This window comes from Paroedura picta, chromosome 3 (assembly GCF_049243985.1).
Source record: "Paroedura picta isolate Pp20150507F chromosome 3, Ppicta_v3.0, whole genome shotgun sequence".
Classification (NCBI taxonomy): domain Eukaryota; kingdom Metazoa; phylum Chordata; class Lepidosauria; order Squamata; family Gekkonidae; genus Paroedura; species Paroedura picta.
The window spans coordinates 8106448-8123837 of record NC_135371.1 but is presented as its reverse complement, the minus strand read 5'-3'; the positions used below and the strand labels follow the sequence as shown (position 1 = coordinate 8123837).

The 17390-nt window shown below is 45.1% G+C and overlaps 1 protein-coding gene across 1 annotated transcript; it reads right to left on the bottom strand.

The window, feature by feature from the left end:
* Positions 1 to 274: 274 nt before the first annotated feature.
* LOC143834315 (cytochrome P450 2K1-like) lies at positions 275 to 14466 on the bottom strand. Its single transcript, XM_077331035.1, has 9 exons — positions 14214 to 14466; positions 13804 to 13966; positions 11620 to 11769; positions 9599 to 9759; positions 8847 to 9020; positions 8219 to 8360; positions 6064 to 6248; positions 4378 to 4519; positions 275 to 3174 (listed from the first exon to the last, which is right to left on the bottom strand). Exons 1-9 carry the CDS (start codon positions 14394 to 14396, stop codon positions 2987 to 2989), a joined length of 1488 nt encoding a protein of 495 aa, XP_077187150.1. The 5' UTR covers positions 14397 to 14466; the 3' UTR covers positions 275 to 2986.
* Positions 14467 to 17390: the final 2924 nt, after the last annotated feature.

Below are 17390 nucleotides of genomic sequence, written 5' to 3'. Positions count from 1 at the left end.
AGTGCCCAGCTTGCTGGGGGGTAAACGGTAATGACTGGGGAAGGCACTGGCAAACCACCCCGTATTGAGTCTGCCATGAAAACGCTAGAGGGCGTCACCCCAAGGGTCAGACATGACTCGGTGCTTGCACAGGGGATACCTTTACCTTTACCTAATGTGCAAGAATTCTGCTAGACGCCCTGGGAATCAGCTGCCAGTCAAACATCAACTTTGTTAGGCAAATGGGTTTCTAACCTGGTTTGTTAACTCTCAATAAAGAGCACAGCCAGTGAGATTCCAGAAGCAGACACAACTTTATTGCAATAAGGGGGTCTCTCACAGCAAAACTAGGGAACATAGCCAAACAGCATTAACATCAGCATTTTATACCACGAAGCACAGAACTTTTAGACATCCACAGATGCTTGTTGTGCTACAGACCTTTCCTTCCTTTGTGCCTATATATTTAATTTCTCTTCTTACAATCACATCTGTCATAGTATTCTTGCGAATCCACTACTGTTTTCCATAATCAGCTATGTTTTGAGACATCTTTCCCAGTTTGCCACATCCTGTTGGCATATTTGCTGGAATTTGCTTGCTTATGCAGAATGCAACAATAACTTCCTAGGTGTGCGTAAATGTCCAGCCGAACCCTGACTTTTGCAAATGGCATTCGTTTGCAATGAACCCTTCAAGCTTGAGAGACCAATGGTCTGACTCAGTGCAAGGCACATCCATGTGTGTTCACAGGTGGCTAAGCAGGACTGTGATTTTGTCAGGTCCAAGTCATCCCCCCCCCCCAACAGTGACTGGGGGGGAAATGCAACACGGAATGCAAAGCGGGGACAACGACACACAAACAAAAGAGTGTACTTAATTTCCAGGACAACTTAGTTCTGCTGACTCGTTCAAAGAGCTGAGATCTTCTATTAAAATATTTATCAGACTATTAAAGCAATATGCCTGCTCAGACAGGTTCCATTAGAACAGGTTGAGCAAATCCAATGACCTAAGTGATCTATGAAGCAATTTTTTCACATTGGTGATTTAATATATTTGTTTCTTGTTGCTCTTAAGTAGGTGAAGGTTTAACTCCACTTGGTTGTTGTGTTCATTCAAAGACATCTTTAATGTGTTAATGCAAGAAAACCAGCAGACAGTATTCTTATTGGTTTTTCTATATCTGCTTTGGAATTTTTAATGCTATCTGTAACTGTTTTATACACTAACTAGCTTCAAAGCCCATTTAAAATAAAGGGGCCAATCGCTGATTTCGATCACGGACTCGGCCCACCCCCACCCCCCTTAGCCTTTTATTTATACCACGGAGTGCAGTATACAGATGTTACCTGCCGTGAAGATCAGTGGAAGGTATATTTGAAAAATAAAGACCATCATCATCATTATATACATCGAGACAAACAAGACTCAAAGTCCAAATCTTATTATGATGTTCAAATTTCAAGTTCAGCGGTGTCTCAGAGTTCATTTGGCAGACTGGCACATAAATTGCAAAGCTCAAGGCGATGGGTTGGATCCAACCAGGTTTTCCACTGGTGGTAAGGGGATCAATTGTGACTGCCCCAAAGTCTACACTGGAGATCATACCTGTATGGACAAAACCCATAAAGAATTGTGGCTGTAGCAAGAAAGGAAATCCAGAGCCAGACTGACTGAAAAAACTGGTTGGTTTTCTAACCCTAAAATCTAACCCTGTGAAACTGAATCCTCTGAGAACATTGCCATGAAAGGTCTTCACTGTGTCCAGGTGGGAGCAAGGGAGGAGGGGGAGATAGGAATCAAGGGGGTTACAAGGAGCTCCAATTACAAAGAGGTCAAGCCACAGCCGCTCAGCCCAGCCGAGAAGGAGGAAAAAGTCAAGCTGCGGCTGAACCTGCAGCTGACCGAAAAGCCGCGGAGTTAACCCATGAAGGGCTGAAGAATAATTATGGGATGGAGGGGGGGAGAAATGGGGAACCGCCCGGACTTGGGGGCTGATACGATCAGGGGCAGAATAGGACAGAAGAGACACCAAAAGCACCCAGAGAGAAAGACAGAAGACGACAGAGACAGGGGATAGAAGATAGTTGTGCGTTTATGATTGCAGCAGGGGAACAGCTTCAACAGGGCGCAGAAGAAAGTTCTCAGGCATCCCGTAGGAGAGGGTGGGACCCAGGGGAGGTTAAGAACACATCCTTAAGACCCCAGCCTCAGGGAAGGGCCAGACCAAGAGAGCGAAGATCAGTGTACATGTGGGAGAAACAGAAGTAATTGCTTACCAGCTAGAACGTGGAGAGGCAAGCAGGAAGGAGGGGTGTAACCCGCAGACCTCAAATGAGCAGGAGAGGAGTCAAAGAGGGAAATAAAAGACACCAGAGGGGAAGTAGGTGGGGGGAAGACAGCAGAGCACGTGTGATTGTTGGTGGAAGAATGACCAAGGTTTGCATCAGTCTTCTGGCTCCTGTGGTTTCCTGGTTGCGACGGAGAAGTCAGGCACAACGGCTGAGAAGGGTGTGGCCCAGGGAGGGTCAACTAAAGACCCCTCAACAAAGTTCTTTACCCTGCCTTTTTAGTGGGCTGGTTTAACGCTTTCAGTGGATTTTTGTAGCTGACGTTCTGCTTGCCAGCCCGCACGTCTCATGGTGATGTTCAGATTTCAAGTTCAGCAGTGGCTCAGAGTTGATTTGGCAGACTGGCACCTAAAGAGCTAAAGATCAAGGCGATGGGTTGGATCCAACCAGGTTTCCCACTGGTGATAAAGGGGTCAGTTGTGACTGCCCCAAAGTCTACGCTGGAGATCATGAGACCTCCATGGACACAACCCACATTGGATTGAGAGTGTAGCAAGAAAGGAAATCCAGAGCCAGACTGACTGGAAAAACTGGTTGGATCTAATCCTGTGAAGATGAATCCTCTGAGGTCACTGCCATGAAAGGTCTTCACCAGGCAAGAAGCTGCAGAAAAGACTAAGGAAGCACACTGGAGAACTAAGCAGAGTTGAACCTTAGGAACGTGACAAAGCACAGCACATGTAAGGTACTGGAGGTGCTGTTATCCCAAGCAGTGTTGTGAAGTCCAGGTCCTCTTTAGACATTCCAGGGGCCTGCTGGAAGGTGAATTTCTGGAGAAGGCTTGTAAAGAACAAAAAGAGCTCCATTTTAGCGAGGGTTTCCCCTGTACAAAGTCTTCGACCTGTAATAATGGAGAAGGAAGTCCAGTTTAATGAATTTCTTGATAAAGGGTTTATAAAGTAGGACTTAACAGGGATATTGGTTTCTTATCTCACTACATATGCTAACTTCATTCAGCCCTTACGTCTGTATTCTCACCAATCCCTCAGTCGGGCCATACGTCCTCTATATTTTATTTCTTTTTTGGAATAACAGAATAGTAGATTATAATATCATGTAATGAATAAGAGAATGTAACGTAGTTTGGAATGGTTGACTGGAATATATTTCCGTGGTCTGGTGGGAGGGAAGATAAATCTACACCAAAGAAGAAGATGGTGTAAGGTCACCACAATGCTTCAGAGGAGGCAGATGGAGTGTAATGGCAAGGTCACAGTTGATTACTGAGATCATTGCACAATTAAGGACACATCTGTCCATCAATCTCCAATTTTGACAAATTTATTTCCTTCACTATGTTTCCCTCTCCTCTCCCCCCAGAATTAACCCCAAACCAATGGTAACTGATGCTTGTTATTCCTGTTTGGTCTTTGACATTTTAATGGTGGACAGCAGTTCTCCCCTAGTCCCCAGCGAGGGTTGGTGGGGGATTGGTTTGCCGCCACGCTTGTTATTGGAATCTGTATCTCTGTTAATTGTTGTAATTTCCGCAGGGGGGGGGGGGTGTTAGGAGACTTGTATCTTTATTTTTATCTTGTAACCCACCACAAGCCGGCTCTGCTGAGTGGCAATAAATACATTCAAATAATAATGATGAGGATGATGATGATGATGATGAACCTATTAAACATTTTCATTAGTAGTTGTATGCTACTTTACAACTTAGCATCTACCCTCAATGTATGAACGGCTCATTTCCATTCCACTGTATCTGAGGAAGGGTGCGTGCACACAAAAGCTCATAACGAGACTAATACCTTGTTGGTCATACAGGTGCCCCTGGACTCAAACTTTGCTATAATTATTATTGTTACTGAGAGAGAACACTGTTTGTAAAAGAATGATGAACTCCCAGTGAAACCTAGCACAAGATGCCCAAAATGGGCATAGAGAGAATTGCTGCAGTGCTAAATGAGGAGTGCAAACATTTTGGTTCTGCACAATGAGAAATGGCCACCGGTGATAGCGTTCTTCCAAGCCAAGGTACTTAGGATTCAGACACCTCAGCCAGTAATTAAGCCCACCAATATCTAGAGGTAGATACCTGCAGAGAAAGGCATGAATGCATCTCTCTTTACGAACTTTCCATCCGAGTCCAGAAAGTGCTCCGGGTAGAATTTAAGTGGTTTCTCCCACTGAGTTTCATCTTGCAGCACAGAGCCCAGTAATGGGATGATGTAAGTCCCCTGCAAAGGCAAAGCAATAGCTTATTTTGGATTGGGAGGGGGGATGAACATTACTCTGGAAGCGAGACTTGTTGGGTCTGGAGTAGAAAAGCTAAACTCATGACCAAGAGCACCACAGAGACAAACAAGAATTTCTCAATAAAGTTTTTGAGAGTCAAAGCACCCTCTGTGAAATCTGACAAAAGGAAATTCTAACTCTCCAAAGCTTATACTCTAAAAATCTTGTTGGTTTCTAAGAAGCAACTGGACTGGAATGAAGAAAATTAATAAGCCAGCCATACTTTTAGCTAAGTATATAGAATCATAGAATCATAGAGTTGGAAGGGGCCATACAGGCCATCTAGTCCAACCCCCTGCTCAACACAGGATCAACCCAAAGCATCCTAAAGCATCCAAGAAAAGTGTGTATCCAACCTTTGCTTGAAGACTGCCAGTGAGGGGGAGCTCACCACCTCCCTACGCAGCCTATTCCACTGCTGCACTACTCTGACTGTGAAAAATTTTTTTCCTGATCTCTAGCCTATATCGTTGTACTTGAAGTTTAAACCCATTACTGCGTGTCCTCTCCTCTGCAGCCAACAGAAACAGCATCCTGCCCTCCTCCAAGTGACAACCTTTCAAATACTTAAAGAGTATGACCCTACAGAGAAAGAAAACAGCAGGCCCACATACCGAATAAGAAGAGCGGGTTTCATACCCTACCTTTCACAGCCCAAAGAGGTCTCAATGTAGCTTACAATAGTCTTCCTCTTCTCACAATAGACATCCTCTGAGGTAGGTGGGGCTGAGAGAGCTCTGAGAGAACTGTGACTAGGCCAAGGTCACTCAGCTGGCTGCATGTGGCAGAGGACTAAGGAATCAAACCCGGATTGCCAAATTAGAGACCTCCGCTCTTAATCACCAGGCATGGTTGACCTATGTGTGAACTCAAGTGCAAGGAAAACAGGGTAAAGATTTGACTTAAATGAAGAACACTGAAAAGATTTGAAGTATTTTGGCGTGAGCTAACCACATCTGGCTGTGTTCATGTTCACATCATTTCGACCCAAAAGCCAATGAATGAACGAACAAATGAACAAACAAATGAATGAATATTCCTGTAGCCTGCCCTTACCATTAGGCTCTGGTCACGTAACAGGAGTCAATGAATACAATTATAGATAACATTAAATATTAAAATCATATTTTTCATTAAAAACACATTTTAGTATTCTAGCACCATGCCAGATAATTGAGTGCTCAGGAGGATCTCATTTTTGAATAGGTGGAATTAACGTTCACTTGGCTCTTCCATTGAAACCAATGGGATTTAGCTCATTCATTCATTCATTCATTCATTCATTCATTCATTTGTTTATTCATTTTGTGCCGCCATTCCCTACGGCTCTGGGCGGTTTCACTTGGCTCTTCCACTGAAATCAATCGGATTTAGCTAACTTAATTCTGCAAAATATTTGCAAAGAGGATTTTCTGATAAATGAATGAACAGAAATGGCGGAATCAACTTAGCCAAGGTCATAATGCATTGAAGACAGACTGATCACCTTGGGAATGAAGTAGCCTTTCAGAGTGACATCCACCGTGGTTGCTCGTGGCAAGCTTGCAGGGACAATATTAGCAAACCTCTGAACTTCATGGATTACGGCATCTGTGTACGGCATTTTTGCACGGTGTTCAGTCCGTAGCTGAGCAGATCCCACTACCTGTGCAATTTCTTCCTGGACTTTTTCTGAGAAAAATAAAACATTTCATTTCACGATAATAAACTTCACAGTTTCAAGCTGACTCCCTCAAAAAAAGGCAGAGGGTGGGATACAAACCTTTCTATAAATACATAATAGATATATCTTCCTGATTACTGTTTTCATAACTAGAGTCATAAAGTACAAACGGTTGAACACTGAACTGGAAGCATAAGATATACAACCCGAGCTACAATTTGATTTTGCTACAGCTACCAAAAATTTAGCCACACTCAACATTACTTACTTGTCTTCATCTCTTTCTTAGTAAGCAAGAAGACTTAGCTTAAGTCGGCCTTTTTCATCCTTTTGTCCAGGCTTCAATGAGCCCCGGAAGTGATGTCAGCTGGTCATGCCCCCCACAAATGACATCACTACCCATGTTCACAGGCACACTCAAGGAAAACTGAAGTGGGGAGGTACAGGCTGCATTTAAGACGGGAGTAGGTGTGTGGGCTCCACCCCCTCCCAGGTACAGAAACAAAGAGAATTTGGGAGGGGGGAGGGGAAGCAATGAAAGTGGCTGGTACCCTAGCTTGTGGCCAATTCCATCAAAGCAAGAGGGGAAATGCCATAGACCCCCCTCTAGAGGTTCTGTGTTATGCTGGGGGGGGAGGGGGGTCCCTGGACCCCTGGTTGGAAATCTCTGGCTCGTAAAGGAAAAATCAATGCACCTCTCAAATCTGGAAATTCTGGACAATCCAAAAGAATTTGATCTGTGAAGTTAATTTGGTTAGTAGCACATCTGTAGAATCTATTATAATATGGAATACCATTAAACCTTCCTCACCACCAATGGTAAGGTGATCAAACAGGGAGTTTGACATTTTAATTAGGAAAATACCATACTCTGACCTTTAACCGGCATACACTTATAATCAAGGTCCCCCATACTCCTTTTAATTGGCTGACACAGCTAATCATAGTTTCTATCATATCACTGGTCATGTTCAGAGTTAATAATTAAAATTCCATTCTTTGACCCAATCATTGGTATCATACTCCAGCACAGCTAATTCAAGAAGACCAGATTCTACAGTCAGTTTCAACATCTTAAATTTCAGATTAAACGCTCCCCACCAGGACTTTGCTTCAAAAGACATTCTCCAAACTGGGCTTTCAGCGCTATTCCCATGACACATCTCAGAGTTCCCAGGATACTATGTAAAAATCTTAGTAATGCTCCATCCATATCATAAGAACATAAGTGAAGCCATCTTGAATTAGGCCAAAGCTCTGTATCAAACACTGGCCAAAAACTAGGCGCCATCAGGAGGTTCACCATCGGGGCCAGAACTCTAGAAGCCCCCCTCATTACCCCCCCAAGCGCCACAAACACAGAGCATCATTGCCCCTAACACAGTGTCCCATCTTGTGACTAACAGCAGCTGATGAACCTCTGCTCCAGATGTTTCTCCAATCCCCTCCTGAAACAGTCTAGGCTAGTAGACCGCTTCCTGTGGCAGCGAATTCCATATGTGAATTACTCTTTGGGTGAAGAAGGACTTCCCTTTATCTGTTCTCAACCTACTGCTCATTAATTTCATTGAGTGCCCATGAATTCTTGTACTGCAAGGAAGCGAAAAATATTTATTTCTCTCCCTCTCGTGCATAATTTTGTAAACCTCTATCATGTCACCCCTCGGTTGTTGGCTCTCCAAGCTAAAGAACCATAACTTTTAAAACTATTCCTCACAAGGGAAGTGTTCCATCTCTTTAATCATTTTAGTTGCTCTTTTCTGAACTTTTCCTAATGCGACAATATTTTTTTTGAGGTGCGCTGACCAGAACGGTACACCAAAGTCCAAAGAATGCTGCACCACAAGAGCATTATGACGCTGGCTGATTTGTTTTCAATTCCCATCTGAAGCCACTCTGTTCCAAACCCCTACGGCATATAATAACCATCCAGAAACCTGAGCAGAGTTCAGGCTCAAGACAACAGAAGCCAACTGACTCTGGATTTCGGGGTACTTCATCATTAAAAGGAGGCCCCAGCGGAGTGTCGTCGAGGTGGTCTCTGTGCCAGCACCGAATAAGTTGGCCACCAGGGCTTTCAGGTTCTCGTTATGGAAAAAGCCATTCATCGTGTTCTTCTCCTACAGGGATAAGAATGAAGTCATGATTACAATTAAATGGTTGCTCTGAACCGCAAGAGGGCCCTGAGAGCTTCACAGCATTGACAGGAATAGAGAGGAGTGATATATCTCCAATATATGCAGTAGCAGAAAACGGTTGTGGGTAACCAGACTGATCCAAACCAAACCTCAAAACCAAAAGCCACCGAATATATTTTATCAGGACCAATAAAAATACGTGGTTTTTGTGTTGGATTTTGCAATATGCCTGTCCCTCTAAAGCAGCCTTTCTCAACTTTTTTATTGTTGAGAATCCCCTGAAACTTTCTTTGGGCTTCAAGAAACCCCAGAAGTGGTGGGATCGTGCAGAATATGGTTGGGGAGCTGAGCTGTGGACCCGCCCACTCGGTAACATTGCTTGCAGTGAGAAAATGCATAGTATATATTTAAGACTCAGGTGTTCCACATTCATCTGCAGCCACTAATATCTTGAAAAGGTGGCGTTACCTCTTGCTGCCGGATAAGAAATGAATCGATCAAGCTTCTTTGGTCATTGGCATCCAGTTCCTTCAGGTGCTCTATGAAGGTGGCCTTTATGAAGGCGTAGAGCTCGTCTCTGTTATTCAGGACTTTCTTACGAGCTCCCAAAAGGAAGCCCAGAGCAGGAAACATATTGTACAGCTGGGGGGAAATAAAAGATAAGCAATACAATGATTAGCAATGTTTCTCAGGCAACCAGGAGAAAGCGTTTTTGCTTCAATATCTTGGCTCATTGTCTCCAAAGAGTCACGAGTGACATAGGAAAATTCAGCCAGGAGCTGGGTTTGGAAAAGGCTCTGGAACCTGGAAGACTTGGGTCTGTAGACCATGTGGGGCTTCTTTACTTCTGGCTGTAGAAATTAATGAAGCAGAGCTAGACTCAAGTCCAGTTCTCCTGAAGCAGAGCTCCAGTTCTCCTGAAGCAGAGCTAGACTCAAGTCCAGTAACATTTCTGAGACCAACAAGATTTTGGGAGTACAAGCTTTTGAGAATACTCCTCACCATCTCAGGGAGGGAGGGAGGGAAGAAGGAAGGAAACAGGTATAGGGGGTGAGGCCAATGAATCCCTACCCTCTGAGCACCAGAACTAGGGTTGCCAAGTCCTGGTTAAAACATTCCTGGAGATTTGGGGTAGAGCCTTGGAGGGGAGGGGGATTTGATTGGCAACCCCAAACAGGCCTGAAACTCTTCTCTAGCAGGTGTTAAAATGGAAGAGTCACCTGGACTGAAGGGCTTCCAGAAAGACGGACGTTTTCACTGAGCATGCTCAAGAGTCTTAGAAATGTGGGATCGTCATATTCAAATCGTTTGGCGAGTAATATCGATACTATAATATTGGCAACGGCAGCATTCATGATTTCGGTGTTCTCAAACGGTTTTCCTACACCAATAAAGAAATCAGAGAGGGTTCAATTGGGAAAGAGCCTTACTATTACCACTGTGATAGGATCAGGTGGGTAGCTGTGACTTTTGAATCCAGTGGCACCTCTAAGACAAACACTAATTTATTATTATTATTATTATTATTTATTTGATTTGTATGACCGCCGCTCTCGGAAACCGGCTCGCGGCGGTTCACAACATTTTGATACAGATACAATATATTAACCATTAAAATTCCCCATTAAAACCCCATTAAAACAATGACTAAGTCACAATGATGGCGATTAAAACTATTCCCGTACAGGCCCACTGGATGAGTAGAAGGGAACGGAGGATAATTGGGCATAGGATGGAACACTCTGGGGAACCAGGTCAGTTTAGTACTGGCCTCCCCCCTCCGGGGAGAGGGGTCCGATCTTAGCCCCGGGCCATCACCCGGCCTTAGACAAACGCCTGGCGGAAGAGCTCCGTTTTGCAGGCTCTGCGGAACTCAGAGAGCTCCGACAGGGCCCGCAGCTCTTCAGGGAGCTCATTCCACCAGGTAGGGGCCAGGACCGAAAAGGCCCTGGCCCTTGTCGAGGCCAGGCGTGCCTCCCGGGGTCCTGGGATCATCAGCAGATTCTTACCCGCAGAGCGAAGTGCCCTGCGGGGGGCATAAGGAGATAGGCGGTCCCTCAAGTATGCAGGACCCAAGCCGCGTATAGTCTTAAAGGTTAATACCAAAACCTTGAACCTAATCCGGAAACAAACTGGCAACCAGTGCAGCTGCTTCAGCAGAGGCTGAACATGGGACCTCCAAGATGATTTAGTGAGGACCCGTTCAGCTGCATTCTGTACCAGCTGTAACTTCCGGGTTAGAGACAAGGGTAGGCCCGCGTAGAGCGAGTTACAGAAGTCTAATCTAGAAGTAACCGTTGCATGGATCACAGTGGCCAGGTGTTCCGGGGGCAGGTAGGGCGCTAGTAGCCGAGCTTGGCGTAGATGGAGAAACGCCGTCCGGGCTACCTTAGTGACCTGGGCCTCCATGGAAAGTGAGGCATCCAGAATCACTCCCAAATTCCTGGCTTGGGGCACAGATGACAATTGTACCCCGTCCAGGCAGGGAAGACGCGCTTCCTGTTCCTGCTCCCTTCGGCCTAGCCAAAGGACCTCCGTCTTAGAGGGGTTGAGTCTCAGGCGGCTCTTCCTGATCCATCCAGCCACTGCTTCCAAACAACTGGCGAATTTTTCTGGGGGGAGATCTGGCCGGCCATCCATCAAGAGATAGAGCTGGGTATCATCAGCGTACTGGTGACACCCAAGCCCATAACTCCGTACCAGCTGAGCCAGGGGACGCATATAGATGTTAAATAAATAAATGCCAGGTTTAAACTTTCATGCATCTGAGGATGGGTGCTGTGCACACAAAAGCTTACATCTTGAATAAAACAGAATTTTGTTCTATCAATGGCTGAGGATCTCAGAGAGTCCTGGCATCACAGTCCTCCTCCTATTTCCCAGGCTGAAATGTATTTTTTTTGCAAAATGGTTCCTGCTTGCACCTTTATTTTCATTGCTCAACATAAACAGGAGTTTTTCAGACTTAAAATGTGCACTAAAGAAATAGGGTTGCAAGATCAGCTCCTTAACAAGAAGCCTGGTAAACAGATATATGTCCTGGTGGTCAAAGGGGGCTTAGCATAGCTCCTCAGGGAACCTTGCAGGATGTACATTTGGAAGCCAGAGATACCTGACACTGTCAGAGCTCCCAAGCAACAGTTGCTAGAATTCCTTGGGGGGGAAAGCCCTGCCAATAAATCTTGAAAGACCAATTTGTTTTGCATTGGAGATAGAGCAGAAAAGATAAACCCCAGCTCACCTTCATAAGATTCAAACCTCTTTATCAAGAATCCACACTCCTCTATGATCCTGTCTTCAATGGTCTTCTTGCCCATTCCGTAGTCCCGTAAGGTGGTTAATGTAAAACGCCGCATCACTTTCCAGTTCTCACCGTGGGCAAAAATAATGCCTGAATGAAAGCCAGATTTCAAGTTGGCACAAGAGGATTTGAGGCCACATCTCCCAGATACTACTCCTGCACTCTTCACCACTACATTGTGGTGTAATGCATACTGGTGTAATGTATACTGGTGTGGTGTAATGTATACTGAGTTTAGGACAGTCAAATGCCAGAGGTAATGGGCAGGATTTCCCTCCTTGACAACGTTACTTTCCTGTTTTCCACTTCACTTTCCCCCCTATGACAGCTCTCCCAATATGCTCCCTGGAGAGCATCATGCTATGCGAACACCAATTTCCTGGTGACCCCTGGCCCCAAGGACCATCGCCTACTCTTGACCAGAGCCAGGGACATTTCGCTGCTGGTTCCCACCTGGTAGAAGGAGTTGCGCCGGAGACCCGGGCCCTGACGGAGTTCTGCAGGGCCTGTAAGATGGTGCTCTTCCACCAAGCCTGCAGTTGAGACCAGGGCTGATTCTGCACTTACTTGGTTTATTCTGTTGTGGATCTTGCTGAATTCAGATCGATTTGAACTCCGGTCTTCCTCTATGCCCCCCCTCCCCATTGAAACAGAAAAGTGTTCTGCAAATGATTACGGAAGGTCAGTGTGGGGGAGCAGGAGCCTCTTTCCTTTCTTGAAGGGGGTGGGGAAGAGGATTGGAGACAACAGAAGAGGGCGAATAAATCCAAGAGGAAAATCTCTGCTGAGAGAAGTTAGGGCTTCTGGAGCTGCTACTGAGAGAAGTAAGGGGTTCCCCTTTAAGGGCGGCCTTGCAACCTGGGAACCAGGAACTGATGCCCTGGCCTATGAAGGCTTTTCTACAGTGTTGGAGGCTCTGCAGCAAGTTATTTCAAGGAAAGCAAAGAGCTACACGCTTACTCGTGCTGATTTTTCAAATATCCAGGGTTATATCCACTCCAGGATATTGCGGGGGAAAGGTAGGGTCACTTCGGATCAATCATGCTTGTTGCAGATGAAAAGTTTAAATCGCCCACAATCAAAATGAAAATCGCATTCAGTGTAGAGAGCAGAGATTGACTCGACCTGGGATTGAAATAAAAACTCTGTGCAGATTCAGCCCAGGGCTGTCCCTCCATTCTCATTTATCTTGTCTCCCCGTTTATTGTTGTAATCTCCAGCTTGGGCTAGCCGAATGAGGGGGCTAAGAAAGTGGTGGAGAGGGAATTGGATTTGGATTTTTGTATTGGATTTTTATTGGATATTTTTTTACTATTGTGATATATGACTTTATTGCTGTGATCCATAGGCTGAACATTAGGACACTTGCTCTTTTATATAGGAAAAAGGGCTATGAGGATTCAGTTTTGCTACTCTCAACTGTATCCCATAATGCATCCTCTTTACTATCTGAATAGCACAGAACTCAGTGCAATCTGGAAATGCAGTGCATCTGGAAAGCAGGGGACTTCTGCCGTCCAGTGGACCTGGCAACCCTACTGTCACTACATCCACTGGCAGTGAATTCCACAGTTTAAGGACTCATCAAATAAAGAACTATTTCCTTTTGTCTGTCCAGAATCTGTCAACCAGCAACTTCATTGGGTGTCCCTAAGTTTTCGTATTGGGTCTACCCTAAGCATAATTTCATTGTATGGCATGGAGAAGAGCTGATGTCTACAGATGTTCACAGCAGAGTGGGGAAATAAGCCAATTACTCTTAAGGTAAAGGTAAAGGTCTCCCCTGTGCAAGCACCGAGTCATGTCTGACCCTTGGGGTGACGCCCTCCAGCGTTTTCATGGCAGACTCAATACGGGGTGGTTTGCCAGTGCCTTCCCCAGCCATTACCGTTTACCCCCCAGCAAGCTGGGTACTCATTTTACCGACCTCGGAAGGATGGAAGGCTGAGTCAACCTTGAGCCGGCTGCTGGGACTGACCTCCCAGCCTCATGGTCAGAGCTTCAGACAGCATGTTGGCTGCCTCACCACTCTTAAATGATAGTTTAAATCCCCTAGTCCTTTAGGGCTTCCCATTGTTATGCTTCATATACAGAGTAGCCACAATAGGAATGGAGGGACCTCACCATGACCCTCCACAAGTTCGTCAAAGATTGGGATGATGGGCCTTTCAGCAAAGGCTTCAGCCTGGTTCACCAAAGCCTCCATTACGGTCTCATATCCTGAGAGCACTACTGTTTTCTGGGATCCCAACTGAATGCTGAACACAGAGCCATACTGTTTGGATAACTAAAAAATAAACCAAGAAAAAAAGTCAGAAACATCATCCTGAGCCATTGTTCCTCTGCCCCAATGGGTCTCATAGCTCCCCCACATGTATTTGAGACAGAAACAGCAAAGAATGAAACAGCAAGAATAAAACAAATGTGTTATTTCATAAACTGTAGCCAGCCCTTGGGGGGAAGCCACTATAGTTGTCTTTGCCCAACAGAGATAATCAGTCTATTTCACAGGAGCCACAATGACACATGTTTACCTTGCACATGGTTATGTACGGCTTCTTCAGGTCCATGAGGTGGAGATTTCCAATAAGCGGGAGCGGCCTCGGTCCTGGGGGGACATTTTGGCTGCTGCCATTCCAGAAAGTGCCCGTTTTCCAAAGGAAGGTTATCGTAAGGACAAAGAGGAAAAATATGGAGAGAGGATCCATCCAATCCATGTCCTGCCAACCAGGAGTTTTACGAAGTAAACAAGGAGAGCGTCTCTCAGCTAGAGAAGGTGGAATGAGTTAAATAACTGCACAAAAAACAATATAAATAGGTAATCAGACATCAACTGTTTTTTTTTTTTTGCTCTAGTTAATATGTTATAATCATCTTCTATCAGGATGCTTCTTGGTTCTCTTCCAGTTTCTTTTGCCTTCCAGCCATTCAGATACGCTCTTCCTGGGGGAGGTGGCAACAAATTCCTCAAATGAAGACTTTGCCAAACAGATTTAGACTCCTTTGACTTCTTTTGGAGGAGGTCAAAGGTTGAGGATCAGCTGAACATATAAGTCCAGTTAAAGGATGCTCCTTGAAAGGTGGATTTTGCCACAAGTATCAGAACTTCATGAAAGGTCAACCTACTGGTTTACACTCGAGATTATGCAGGTTGATTTTTCTCATGTAGTGGGAAGTGTCTGCAGAAAGATATTTTCAGCCAGGGAAAGCTCAGCACAACCATTACACAAGAAGGTGTCTGAAAGTGTTAAACTTCACAAGTTCCATTTTCTCTCAATGTCAGGGCTCCTGTGTACAGGTGTGGTTTAGGCTGCCAACCTCCAGGTGGTGGCTGGAGATCTGGGAGTACAACCACTCTACAGGCGACAGAAATCAGCTCATCTGGAGGAAATGGACACTTAGGAAAGGGGGCTCTACAGCATTCCAACCCATGGGAGCCCCTCCCCTCCCCCAGCCCAGCTTCCCTCCGGCTCCACCCACAAAATCTCCAGTTATTTCCCCACCTGGCGCTAGCAACACTAGGTAGACTAGAGGCAGGCTTACAAAATTGTGCTGGCCCCATCCCACCAGTAGCTGGCTCTCAGGTTCTAGGCACCAAGCAGGTCCCCTTCTTTCTGCAAGAGGGAAGAAGCAGGCACAATTTTTAAGGTCACTGCAGAAACAGCCTAGAAGTAACTTCTTGCCACTTCTTCAGGAGCAGGTAATCCCTCAAGCAAGCCACCACGAGACAGCAGCACACAAGTTTGTTTCCTTCGCAAGAAAACTACATTAAAGATGTCTTTGAATCAACACAACAACCAAGTTGAACTAAAACCTGAATCTACTTATGAGCAACAGGAAACATATTTAATTACTAACGTAGCTTAAGCATGACTGTTTTTCGAAGGAAAAAATTGCTTCATAAATCACTTAGGCCCCTGGGTTTGCTCATCAGTTTTACTAATTCTGGAACCTGTCTGAGCAGCTATAGTGCTTTAATAGTCTGATAAATATATTAATAGAAGACTGCAGATCAATGAATGAGCAGAACAAAATTGTCCTGGAAATTAAGTATACCCGTTTGTCTGTGTGTCCCCCTTTGCTTTCTGTTGCATTTTTTGTTTGTTTTTTTTCCAGGCACATTTTTTTTTTGAGAGCGGGTGCGGATGACTTGGACCTGACCAAATCACATTCCTGCTTAGCCATTCATGAACACACATGGATTTTCCTTACACTGAGTCAGACTATTGATCTCTCAAAGGTGATGGGCAAAGTAAATGCATTTTGCAAGTCAGGGCTCGGCTGAAGATTTATGCAAGCCTAGCAAGTAGTTTTATGCAAACCTAGCAAGAGCCTCTTGTGGCGCAGAGTGGTAAGGCAGCAGACATGCAGTCTGAAAGCTCTGCCCATGAGGCTGGGAGTTCAATCCCAGCAGCCGGCTCAAGGTCGACTCAGCCTTCCATCCTTCCGAGGTCGGTAAAATGAGTACCCAGCAGGTGGTAAAACGGTAATGACTGGGGAAGGCACTGGCAAACCACCCTGTATTGAGTCTGCCATGAAAACGCTGGAGGGTGTCACCCCAAGGGTCAGACATGACCAGGTGCTTGCACAGGGAATACCTTTACCTTTACCTAGCAAGTAGTTATTGGTTTCTGCTTAAGCAAGCAAATGTGCAAAGCAGGACATGCCAAAGTAGACAAGATCTCGCCAAAAATAGGCACCTTAGTCTGAGGCCACTAATAAAGTTGTGCCAAAATTAACCTTAGTTGGTCTTAAAGGTGCCCTTCGACTCCAGCTTTGTTCTTGTCATCAATAGATTCCTCACCCATATTAGCAAAACAAAGGAGGAAAAAGCCAGCCAACTGGTTTCCTCCCTTCACCCTTTTATGATGTGGCACGCACCAGCTAGGAAAATATGCTTGTGGATGGCATTGGCCAAGAATTTTTAAAACACTCTCGTAATTACCCCTTGCCACGTAAAATATGGAAGGCAGCTAACAGAATGCCTTAGCTGCTGGTTATACCACTTGCTGCTTCGTCAGATCATTGATTGAACTATATGAGGGAACCATCCACTGATTTAAAGACTTCTAAAGACAAGCTGATGGAAGCAAAATGATCTGCGAGGGGCCGTTAGCAGTGGTGACCCAATGGAACCTCCATGTTCAGGTCAGGAGCAACATACTTTTGGAATGAGTTTTGGAGAGCAATTCTTGGAGGCAGCTTTTGCCTTTGTTCTCTGCTGGTGGGATTCCCAGATGCATCTGGCCAGGTAGTTCATGTCCGAAGTGGGATACTGGACTAGAGAAATCTCTGGTGTGATCCAGCGAGCCACTTATGTTACTCTAATGAAAGGCAGAGGGCGTGTCCTTGCCATATCTTCATCTGTACAGAGGGTTTCAAAATATTATTCCGCAATCCCACTGCTTCCTCTGTATCTCTAAGTATGCCACGGAATTATTTAAGTGTATGGGAAGAAAGGAGACCGCAGTTAATTTAATGGAGAGGGAACCATGCCCAGAAGCTTTTCTGTTTTTTTCCTCCAACCTAGCCCAGGCTGGAATCGAACTCTTAGACTAAGTCCTAAGTGAGATCTTTGCCGAAAGACAAATCCTTGAGGCAAAGTCTGTTATGTCAAAACCAAAAACGAATATTGTGCCACCATTAAAAAATAATAATAATAATGTCGTTCCAGTTGTAGTTCCAGTGAGAATCTGCTTCATTTTATGCAT

Bases quoted from the DNA above. Each gene is read 5' to 3' on its own strand.
- LOC143834315 (XM_077331035.1), bottom strand. From the start codon at position 14,396: ATGGATTGGATGGATCCTCTCTCCATATTTTTCCTCTTTGTCCTTACG. The intron at 9,760-11,619 runs GTGAGCTGGGGT...TTATTGGTGTAG, and splicing joins GAGGTTTGAATCTTATGAAG to GAAAACCGTTTGAGAACACC. The intron at 8,361-8,846 runs GTAACGCCACCT...TTATCCCTGTAG, and splicing joins TTCTTATCCGGCAGCAAGAG to GAGAAGAACACGATGAATGG.